At 44.9% G+C, this 11,672-nt stretch overlaps 2 protein-coding genes across 2 annotated transcripts; one reads left to right on the top strand and one right to left on the bottom strand.

The window, feature by feature from the left end:
- Positions 1-2,170: 2,170 nt before the first annotated feature.
- Positions 2,171-4,281, top strand: ENH_00038560 (nucleosome assembly domain-containing protein, putative; the record flags this gene model as incomplete). The annotated part of the gene is made up of 2 exons (XM_013585180.1): positions 2,171-2,593; positions 3,790-4,281. The coding sequence occupies 2 exons, from the start codon at positions 2,171-2,173 to the stop codon at positions 4,279-4,281; spliced, it is 915 nt and encodes a 304-aa protein (XP_013440634.1).
- A 2,246-nt stretch (positions 4,282-6,527) lies between these two features.
- Positions 6,528-8,664, bottom strand: ENH_00038550 (hypothetical protein, conserved; the record flags this gene model as incomplete). The annotated part of the gene is made up of 2 exons (XM_013585179.1): positions 6,528-6,956; positions 8,608-8,664. 2 exons carry the CDS (start codon positions 8,662-8,664, stop codon positions 6,528-6,530), a joined length of 486 nt encoding a protein of 161 aa, XP_013440633.1.
- Positions 8,665-11,672: the final 3,008 nt, after the last annotated feature.

Here is an 11,672-nt window from a genome sequence, read left to right as displayed (position 1 = left end):
CCCCTGCAGCGTGGGGGCCCCCTCCTGGGAGGGGCCCCCCCCCTGCGAGGGGGCTGCTTGCGGGGCCCCCTGCGGGGGCCCCTGTGGGGGCCCCCGGTGGCCCCCGTTTTCGCCCGAGTTCGCGCTGCAGCTGCTGCATGCAGCAGGGTACGACCCGCTGCTGGCGCTGCAGCTGCTGAGGGCCCCCGGGGGTCTGGGGGCCCTCCTTTTTGAGGCCCCCAAGAGAAGATATGATAATAAATGGAGGCCCAAAGACCGGAGGGGGGGGGCCCCCTCTTGTCCGTACCCTTCTCCGCAGTTGCTGCTGTCTTACGCGCACAGTTGGCACCGCCACGGGCCCCAGGACCGCCAAACCCTAAACCCTAAACCCTAAACCCTCGCGGGCGGGGCCTTGCTCTGGCGCCAGCGAGGGTTTGGTGAGGGTTTGGCGGTTTGCAGCCTCGGGGGCCCCAACGAGGGTTTGGGGCCCCTGGCAGGGTTTGGGGCCCCCAATGCGTGTGGAAGAACTCCAAAGAGGGTTTGGGGCCCCCAATGAGGGTTTAGGGGCCCCTCTGCAGTCCCGAGGCCCCAATGAGGGTTTAGGGGCCCCAATGAGGGTTTAGGGGCCCCAATGAGGGTTTAGGGGCCCCAATGAGGGTTTAGGGGCCCCAATGAGGGTTTGGGGCCCCAATGAGGGTTTAGGGGCCCCCCCGAGGGTTTAAAGGCCCCAATGAGGGTTTGGGGGCCCCCAAAAAGGTCTAGGGGCCCCAACGAGGGTTTAAGGGCCTCAATGAGGGTTCAGGGGCCTCCGTGAGGGTTCAGGGGGGCCCCCATGAGGGTTTAGAGGCCCCATGAGGGTTTAGGTCCCCCCATTAGGGTTTAGGGCCCCCATTAGGGTTTAGGGGCCCCCATTAGGGTTTAGGGGCCCCCATTAGGGTTTAGGGCCCTCCAAAGGACTTCTTTGTTTGAAACTAATTGCAGCAAAAGGCAGCAGTTGGGGAGAGAAGGAGAAACAGAAAATAAAAATAAAATAAAAACAAAATAAATAAATTTAAATTAAATAAATTAAATAAATAAAATAAATAAATTAAATTTCTTAAAAGCAGTTTCAAGAGAAAGTTTTAAAGAAGCAAAGAGAGTAAAAGAGACGAGACGCAGAAAGGGTTTTTCTGAAATTAAAAATTTAATTAAAAAAATTAATTTCCTACAAATGCAATAAATAATAATTCGAAATAAAACATTCCAAAGCCCCCATATCCGCTAAATTAGGGTTTAGGGTTTGCGCCTCTGAGGCGCCCCCAGCGGCCTTCCTGGGGGAGTTCGCTCCGCGAAACCCTCGAGGGTTTAGGGTTTAGGGTTTAGGGTTTGTGGGGGAACTGGCCCCGCGTGGGGCCTGCAAACCCTAAACCCTAGCTAGAAGGGCTCTTCAGGACTTGGACCTTAGGGTTTAGGGTTTAGGGTTTAGGGTTTGCAGCTCAGGCCCTAGGGTTTAACGTTTAGACTTCAGGCTCTAGGGTTTAGGACTTAGGATTTTGAGGCTAGGCTCTACGGCTTAGGGTTTGCGGTTTCCAAATCAAGCCCCAGCGGTTAGGGTTAGGGTTTAGGGTTTAGGGTTTAGGGTTTAGGGTTTAGGGGTGCTCAGTGGAAGTCAATCGGCTCGTTTTTTCCCTTTTCGTCGAGTGTACGTACACCTCAGCGCCCAGATCTTTTGCAAAACTGCAAAAATTAAAAGGGAGGAAATTTGGAGCGAATTTGCTGCTGGCGTTGTGGGGCGTTGCTGCTGCTGCTGCTGCTGCTGCTGCCGCTGCTGCTGCTGCTGCTGCTGCTGCTGCTGCAGTAGGTTGGCTTGGGGCTTCTTGCAGGCCTTGTTGAGGGGGTTGTGGGCAGGACTTTGGGAGTTGGAAAAAAGAAGAAAAGAAGTTTTGGAGAATTTGAGAATTTGGAAAGTTGAAGAAGCAGTTCGACGCGGGTTGGGGTGTACGTACACCTGGGGATTGCGGCTGGCGGCGTGCGTGGGTTCGCGTCGGGGTTTCCGGGGTCATTTTTTGCGTTTTTTCGGATTTTCTTGGAAACTAGGGTTTAATTTTTGAATATTTTTTGAAATAGTTGTTTAAAAAGCCTCGATTTGGCGCGAACGGCTCGGAATCGCGTCGGAGCGGCGAGAGCGGAGAGAGCTGTTGGCGGAGCGGAAATGCCGAAGCGGGAGCGGCTGGCGGGGGAGCCCGCGGAGGCGGAGGGCAAGCAGCGGAAGCTCGACAGCAGCAGCAGCAGCAGCAGCAGCAGCAGCAGCAGCAGCAGCAGCAGCAGCGGGGAGTCGGTGCTGCAGCCGTACATGGGGGAGCTGGAGGCCATTCAGGAGGCGCTGCAGCAGCTGGAAGAGGAGTGCGCGCAGCAGCAAATGGCAGTGCAGCGGGAGTTCGACTTGGCCAAAAAACCCCTTTTCGAAAAGCGGCAGCAAACCCTAGAAAAGGTTCCAGGGTTTTGGTTTGCTGCTTTGAAAAACCACCCGGCCTTTGCGCTGATTGCTGCTGCTGACGCGCCGCTGCTGCAGCACTTGAAGGCCCTTTTTCTGGAGGACAACTTGGACGCAGCCGGCTCCTACAGAATCAAATTCGTCCGTCGTCAAAACCCTAATTTAGGGTTTCCAAACCCTTTTTTAGGGTTCCAAACCCTTTTTTAGGGCTCCAAACCCTTTTTTAGGGTTTGGTTCGGGCTTGAAAGGGCTTTTTCACGCAGTTTAGAGATGTTTTGTGAAGCGCTTGCAATAACTTCTAAAGGCCTTTTAGGAAACACTTCGAAGATGTTTTCACTAAACCCTTTTTAAGGGGTTTTAAAACCCTTTTAAAGGGGTTTTAAAACCCTTTTAATATATTTCTAAAACCCTTTTAAAGGGGTTTTAAAACCCTTTTAATATATTCTAAAACCCTTTTAAAGAGGTTTTAAAACCCTTTTAAAGATATTTTAAAACCCTTTAAAAGGGTTTTAAAACCCTCATAAAAAGATGTTTTAAAACCCTCTTAAAGATGTTTTAAAACCCTTTTAAAGATGTTTTAAATCTCCCGGAGTTTTTTCGAAAATCTTTTTGACTTTTTTCTCTCTTGTCTTTATTTGTCTCTTATTTCTGTTTATTTCTTTTATTTCTTTTTATTTCTTTTTCATTTTATTTATTTATTTATTATTTATTTTTTATTTTTTATTTATTTATTTTTTATTTATTTTTTATTTATTATTTATTTATTTTTTGTCTTTTATGTGGAGGTCTCTTTTGTTGACACTTGGGAAACCCTCAGATGCTAAACCCTAAACCCTTGCCCACCTGCCAAACCCTAAACCCTCGGCCTTCTTCCAAACCCCAAACCCTCGCGTTTTCCACAAACCCTAAACCCTCTCCCAGACTCCAAACCCTAAACCCTATCCCTGACTCCAAACCCTAAACCCTCTCCCTGACTCCAACCTAAACCCTAAACCCTCCCCCTGGCTCCAAACCCTAAACCCTCCCAAAACCCTAGCCGTAAATCCCTCTCTCGCAGGCGCAAGCGCTCGCCTCCCCAAACCCTAAACCCTAAACCCTCGTTTTTGGCCGTTTTCGGCCGCCAAGCCCTAAACCCTAACCGTAAACCCTCGTTTTTCTCCGTTTTCGGCCTCCACCCCCAAACCCTAAACCCTAAACCCTCGTTTTTGGGCGTTTTCGGCCTCCACCCCCGAAACCGTAAACCCTCGTTTTTCGCCGTTTTCGGGCGCCACCCCCCAAACCCTAAACCCTAAACCCTAAACCCTCGTTTTTTGGCGTTTTGGGGCGCTTTTTCGCAGGTTTTCGCGGAACCCGCTCGCGCCTTTTTCTCTCCTCTCGAACTAACCAAAGAAGTTCGATTTGGAGTTTCTTTTCCCGATGATGAAGAAGTTGTCGAAGCCACGGAGATCAATTGGGTCAACAAAGAGAACAACCCCGTGGCGCTGGCCCGCGCGGCCCGCGCGCGGGCCAACGGGGCCCCGGGGGCCCCCGGGGGGCCCCCGGGGGCCCCCGGGGGGGCCCCCGAGGGGGGCCCCCAGGAAGAGCGGGGGGGCCCCCAGGGGGGCCCCCAGGAAGAGGGGGGGGCCCCCGACAGCGACGAGGAGGGGGGCCCCTGGTCCCTCTTCGAGTGGTTCAGCAAAGAGCCTTGGCCCGAGAATAGGCCCGATGTAGGAGAAGTGATAAGAAGGGAAATTTGGCTGTCTCCCGTGGCTTATTACTTGGGCGAGGCCCTCAGCCCAGACCCCAGCAGCGAGGCCCTCGACGAGTCCGACCCCGAAAGCGAAAACTAAACCCCACTGCACCCTCCAGGGGCCCCGGGGGCCCCCAGGGGGCCCCGGGGGGCCCCGGGGGGCCCCGGGGGGCCCCCGGGGGGCCCCGGGGGGCCCCAGGGGGGCCCCTGGGGGCCCCAGGGGAGGCGTTTAAGGTGCGTTTGTGTTCTTTTGAGAGCCTTCAGGGGCCCCCAGGGGGCCCCAGGGGCCCCTGAGGGGGCCCCCCAAGAGCCCTTCAGGGGCCCTTAAAGAGACCCTTCGAAGGGCCTCTTAAAGGGCTTTTAAAGGGCCCTTCAGGGGCCCCTAATGGGCCCTCAAGGGGCTTTTGAAAGGCCCCTTGGGGGCCCCTTAGGGGCCTCTGAAGGGCCCCTGAGGGACAGAAATGGGCAACTGAGAAGGGCTTCTGGGGCCCCCTTGGAGACTGCAGAGGGGCCCCTAAACCCACATTAAAGTGCCTCTTAGGGGGCCTCAAAAAGCCCTCGAGGGGCCCCCTCAGAGGGCCCTTCAAAGGGCCCTTGAGGGCCCTTTGGGGGCCCCAAGGGGGCCCCTCTTGGGCCCTCTGGAGGCCCATTAGGGGACCCTTTTAAGGCCTTTTAGAGGCTGCTAAATGGCCCTTCAAGGGACTCTTCAAGGCTCTGGATTTAGGCCTCTAAATGTTCTTTTAAGACCTTCTTGGGGGGCCCCCTGGGGCCCCCCTAAAAGTCCATTAAGTCCCTTTAGAGGCCCTTTTGGGGGCCCCTCTAGATGCCCTCCAAAGGCTCTTCTAAGACCCTGGGGGGCCCCTCAAGGGGCCCCCAATGACCCTCAAATTGGCCATTTGGGGCCCGTTTTAGTACCCAGAAGACATCAAAAGGGGCCTCAAATGGGGCCCCTTTCTAAAAGAATCTCGGGGGCCCCTAGGGGCCCCTCTACGCCAGCTGTTCAGGCCTTCAAAATGCCTCTAAAGGACTTCAAAAGAAACCCATAATGCCCTGAGGGGCCCCTAGGGGGCCCCTAGGGGCCCCAACGGGGACTCTGGGGGCCTACAAGGGGCCCCCGGGGGGCCCCAAGGGGCCCCCCTGGGGCCCCCTTGGGGCTCGCACGAGGCCTCTAAAGGGCCCTTAGAAAGCCCTTGAAAAGCCCCTTTAAAGGACCTTTTAAATTTATTTTAAGTGTCTTTTTAAAGCATTTAAACTCCTAAAAAAGATCCCAAAAAGATCCATTTAAAGCTTTTCAAAATGCCATTTAAATTGCACTAAAAGTCCCCTAAGGAAATTCCCAAAAAGCTTCTAAAATGTCCTTTTGAAAAGACTTCTGAAGACCTCAAGAAGTCCTTTTTAAAATTCTTTTTAAAATTCTTAAAGTGCCTTTTAATCGCTTTCAAAGTAATTACAAAAAGCATTTTAAATTACATTTTAGAAACCCCAAAAGTCATTTTAAATGTCTCAAACATTTCCCAAAAAGTCTTTTAAATTACTTTTTAAAAACCCCAAAAGTCTTTTTAAATGTTTCAAACTTTTCCCAAAAAGTCTTTTTAAATGTCTCAAACTTTTCTCAAAAATTCCCTAAAAGGGCCTTTTGAGTTCCCGGCGGCCGATGGGCGCCTGCGAGTTCGGGTGTACGTACACCTCAGCCCCGTTAAAGAATAAATTTGCCAATGAAGCAAAAAGAAGAAAAGAAAATAAAAAACAAATAAAGTGAAGCAAATAAAGGGCCAAATTCCCCTTGGCTTGGTGGAAAAAACAAAAAAAAGCAGCAGGTGTACGTACACCCCAAAGCGCCTTTCTACAGACCTCCCTATACACCCCAGAAGCCAAAAGAAACAACGCCAGGTGTCTGTACACCTCAAACTGATTGTGCACCTCCAAGTGTCTGTACACCTCAGACTCACTGTGCCCCTCAGGTGTCTGTACACCTCAAGTCACTGCACACCTCAGGTGTCTGTTCACCTCCAGGTGTCTGTACACCTCGAGGTGTATAGACACCTCAACGCCTTGCACACCTTGAGGTGTATAGACACCTCGAGGTGTATAGGCACCTCGAGGTGTATAGACACCTCAAGCTCAATGTACACCTCCAGGTGTATAGACACCTCCAGCTGTCTGCACACCTCCAGGTGTCTGCACACCTCCAGGTGTCTGTACACCTCGAGGTGGCTATACACCTCGAGGTGTATAGACACCTCAAGGTGTCTGTACACCTGGAGGTGCCTATACACCTCGAGGTGTACAGACACCTCGAGGTGTACAGGCACCTCGAGGTGTCTGTACACCTCAGGTGTCTGTACACTAGAAGGCGCGTTTGCTGCGTTGGCCGTGTTTTACTTTGCTGCTGCTGCTGCTGCTGCTGCTGCTGCTGACCCTGCTGAAGTCTTTGGTGTTAATTTCCCAAAGCAGGGGGTCTTCTTGGACATCTCTGAAGACTTCCTTTTTCGCCAAGACCCGGAGTTCTGCTGCTGCTGCTGCTGCTGCTGCTGCTGCTGCTGCTGCTGCTGCTGGGGGCGAGGGGCTGCTGCAGAGGCCCAGCCGCATGCGCCGCTGCTGCGGTGTCTCTCGAGGTTTGCTGCTGCTGCAGTAGGGCCTTTGGAAGGCAGCGCCCAGACCACTGGTCAGCGGCTCCCGCTGCAGCTGCTGCTGCAGCTGCTGCTGCAGCTGCTGCTGCAGCTGCTGCTGCAGCAGCTGCTGCCGCTGCTGCTCCTGCTGCTGCTGCTGCTGCTGCTGCGGAAGCAGCGCGTAAGGAGGAGACACAGCTAAATGTGTTGCTGCTGCCAAAGTGGGTCCTCCCCTGCAGGGTTCGGGTGTATAGGCAGCAGGGGCCCCCCCTAGGGGCCCCCTCGGGAGGGTTTAGCTGCTCTTGGGGGGCCCCCTTCTGCTGCAGGAGATAACTCGTCAAGGGGTACTGGAGGCAGGGGGGCCCCCCTTAAGGCCTCTTCAAAAGAAAAGGGTTTAGGGGGGGGGGCCCCCTCCTGCATCAGCCACAACGTGTAGGGGGGGCCCCCAGGAGGCTCTGAGGGGAAAAAAGAAACAATTAAAATAATTAAATTAATTAAATTAAATTAATTAATTTAATTAATTTAATTAATTTAATTAATTTGATAATGGAAATAATTAAAGTAATTAAATTGCTATTGGAAGCAAAAGAAGGGCATAATTAAAAGAGTTGAAGGGAGTTATGAAAAGAAAAAGAGAAAATAGATGAAGACAAAAGAGATAAAGAGGGGAGAAGAAATTAAAAAGATTTAAAGATTTAAAAGATTAAAACATTTAAAAGATTAAAAGATTAAAAAGATTAAAAGATTAAAAAGATTAAAAGATTAAAAGATTAAAAGATAAAAGGATAAAAGGAAAGACAAAAAGGAAAAATGAAAAAGACAAAAACAAAAAATAAAAAGACAAAAAGAAATCAAAAAGGAAAAAAGAGAGAACAAAAGAGAGATAAAAGAAATGAAAAGGAGACACAAAAAAGAAATGAAAAAGAGACAAAAAAGAAACAAAAAAGAGACAAATGAGATTAAGAAAAGAGACAAAAAAGAGATAAAAAGGAGACAAAAAAGGCACTAAAAACAAAACAAAAAAGAGACGAAAAAGATGTTAAATGGAGATATAAAAGAAACAAAAAAGACACAAAAAAGATACAAAAAGGGACAAGACAAATGTAAAAAAAGATTCAAAAAGAAAAAAAAAGAGAAGAAAAGACAGTAGAAAGAAAGAAAAAGAAAGAAGACAAAAAAGAGACAAAAAGGCTTAAAGAGAGAAAAAGTGTAAAAGGGAAAATGAAGAACAAATTGAGAAAAAGCAATTAAAAAAAGAAATTAAAAAAAGAAAAAAAAGAAATTTGAAAAAAGAAAAAGAATTTAAAATGCTGCTGACTGGAAGAATCCGTTTGCTGGCGAGGAGACTCGAGAAGAATGTTTTGTTGTTGTTTATTTTGATGGAAATTTGATTTTTCATTTTTTTCATTTTTTTCATTTTTTTGATTTTCTTTTTTTTCTTTTTTTTCTTTTTTTTCTTTTTCCAAAAAGTGTGGGGTTTCCGGCGGAGTCGCGGGGTGTCTGTCCACCTCAACAAGATCTCTTTTCACAAATTTATTTATTTCTTCTTTTTCATTTTCTTTTTTCTTCTTCTAAACCACCAGCAGCACCCGCAAACCCTAAACTCTCGCTCATACCCCAGACGAGAAACCCCAAAGACCGCGAGGGTTTAGGGTTTAGGGTTTAGGGTTTAGGGTTTAGGGTTTGAGGCTTTCAAGAGGGTTTGTGGGGCAGCTGGCAGTTGAACGGCTCAGAGGCGAGGCTGCCTAACCGAGGGTTTAGGGTTTAGGGTTTAGGGTTTAGGGTTTAGGGTTTAGGGTTTAGGGTTTAGGGTTTACCTGAGTCTGGGCGAGGAGCTCTCTGCGGCTCATCGAGGGTTTTCCGAAATTTGGCATTTTTGTGGTTTGGGGTTTGAAGGAACATTCAGCTGAAATGAAATTCAAACAAAATAAATTGATTAATTTAATTATATTAATTTAGTTAAATTAATTAAATTAAATTAAATTAAATTAATTTAAATTAAATTAAATTAAATTAAATTAAAATAACTGAGATGAATTGAAGCGTTTAAAATGAAAAAGAAATAAATGAAATGAAATGAAATAGGTAAAAGAAGTCAAGTGAAATGAAAGAAATTAAAAGAAATTAAAAGTAATTAAAAGATATAAAAAAAAAGAAGAAATAAAACAAAGAAAAAGAAAAAAATAAATAAAAAGGAAAAAGGAAATAAAACTGAAAAAAGAAAATAGAGAAATAAAAGACACGAAAAATGCAAAAGCCAAAAGACAAAAAAAGAAATAAAAAGACAAAAAGGACAAAAGTATAAAAAGAAACAAAAAAGATATAAATAAAATAAATAAACAAAAGGATTAAAAGAAATAAAAGGATATAGAATAAATAAATACATAAAAAGATAAAGAAATAAAAGAAATAAAAGGAAAAGAATAAGTAAGATATCAAAAGAAATAAAAAGAAAAAAGTAGACGAAAGATAAAGAATAAAAAGATACAAAAGAAATTAAAAGAAATAAATAAACAAAAAGGTAAAAGAAATAAAAGAAATAAAAGCAAAGAAGATAAAAAGGATATAAAAAGGAAAAATAGAAAAAAAGATATTAAAGATATAAACAAATAAAAGGACAAAAGACATAAAAAGAAATAAAAGGACAAAAGACATAAAAAGAAATAAAAGGACAAAAAGAAATTTAAAATATTTAAATAAAAAAGATTAAAAGATTTAAATAAAAGATAAAAAGATTTAAATGAACAAAAAGATAAAAAGATCTAAAATAACAAAAAGGTAAAAAGATTTAAATTAAAGAAAGAAATTAAAACACAAGAAGATAGAAAAGATAAAAGATATAAACAAAAAATATGAAAAGATATAAATAAACAAAAAACAAAAAAAAGAAATAAAAAAGAGCCAAAAAGATATAAAAAGGATTTTAAAATTAAAAAGATAAAAAGAAAAAACACAGAAAGATTTAAATACAGAAAAAGAAAAGAAGAGCCAAAGATATAAAGAGACAAAGAAATAGGAAAGAATGTAATTCAATAAATAAATAAATAAAATATGATTCAATAAATAAATTAATTAATTAAATAAAGCAAAAAGATATAATTAAACAAACAAATACAAATAAATGAAAGGAACAAAAGAAAACAAAAAACATAATTAAACAAACAAGAAATAAAATAAAACTTAAAAAATACAAAAAGACAAAATGCAAATTGAGCTAAATTGAATTAATTAAATTAAATTAATTAAATCGAATTAATTAAATCAAAATTAATTAAATCGAATTAATCGAATTGAATTAATTGAATTAAATTAATTAAATTGAATTAATTAAATAATTTACCAAATTCCTTTCGCTTTTCAGTTTTTGAATTAACATGAAAAACAAAACAATTAATTAAATCCTTTTTGACTTAGTTCCTTTTTAAATTAATTACGTTAAATTAAATATATTAAATTAATTATATTAAATTAACTTAAATTAATTAAATTGAATTAAATTAATTAAATTAAATTAAATTAATTAAATTAAATTAATTAAATTAATTAAATAATTCACCAAGTTCTTTTTCTCTTTCTAGTTTTTGAATTAATTCTTTTTGTTTTTCTTTTCTTTCTTTTCCCTGGGCAATATGGGCTGCGAGGTCTCCAGCAACAGTCTGCAGCAAAAGCATTGAAGTCTTTTTATTGTGCGAAAATTAATAAAAAAGAATTAAAAATAAATTAAAAATAAATTAAAAATAAATTAAAAGTAGAAAATAAATCAAGAAAAACAAACGAGGAACAATCCCGCGAAAAAACCACACGAAACTACGCCCGAACAAAAACGCGCGCGAAAAACCACCTTTTAGGGTTTAGGGTTTAGGGTTTAGGGTTTGGGCGGCCTGCAGCGCACAGCCGCGCCTCCTGACTCCCAAAGCCCCCCTCCCAGTCCTGCGGCGCCCCGCGCCGCCCCCAAACCCCGCCTTAAAGTTATTAGGGTTTAGGGTTTAGGGTTTAGGGTTTAGGGTTTAGGGTTTAGGGTTTGGGCGGACCTTTCTGCGGGGTGTACGTACACCTGCGTGGGGTGTACGTACACCTGCTTGGGGTGTACGTACACCCCGCGCAGCTGGTTGGGGTGTACGTACACCCGAGTAGAAGCTGCGGGCGGTGGGCAAAGTGCATTTAAATTTGTTTTTGAAAGCAGCAGAAATTAAGTTTTGAGAATATCTCAAGTTGCTGTAAATGCTGCAGCCGCTGCAGTCCGCTTCCACCCACTGCAGCAAACTCTCCACGAAACACCGCTTCTCCACCACGCCTCTGCACAAACCCTAAACCCTAAACCCTAAACCCTAAACCCTAAACACTTCTATTCCCTCTTTTCGCAAACCATGCTCCCAACGCCTAAACCCTAAACCCTAAACCCTCGAAACCCTAAAAGGGCGTTTATTCAAACACTTCTATTCCCTCTTTTCGCAAACCATGCTCCCAACGCCTAAACCCTAAACCCTAAACCCTCGAAACCCTAAAAGGGCGTTTATTCAAACCCTTTTAGTCCCTCTTTTCGCAAACCAGGCATCCGCTAATGCACTCGCAAATGCTCTTCTAAAACGCTGCTGCTGCTGCTGCTGCTGCTGCTGCTGCTGCTGCTGCTGCCTGAGCAGCTGCAGCAGCAGCAGCAGCAGCATAAGGAACAGCAGCACGCAGCAGCAGCAAGCAGCAGCAGCAGCAGCAGCAGCAGCAGCAGCAGCAGCAGCAGCAGGGGGTGTCTGACCTCCAGGAAATGAGAGGCAGCATGTCTTCGAGGACCTGCAGCAGCAAATCCGCGAGCTGCTGACTGTCTGCTGCTGCTGCTGCTATGCTGCTGCATGCAGTCTCTGGGTCTATATAGCCGAAGCCCAGCGGG

This window comes from Eimeria necatrix, genomic scaffold (genome assembly GCF_000499385.1).
Source record: "Eimeria necatrix Houghton genomic scaffold, Enh_scaff281, whole genome shotgun sequence".
NCBI lineage: Eukaryota > Apicomplexa > Conoidasida > Eucoccidiorida > Eimeriidae > Eimeria > Eimeria necatrix.
Note: the sequence above shows the minus strand (reverse complement) of the source record. Positions and strands in the feature narration are given on the sequence as shown.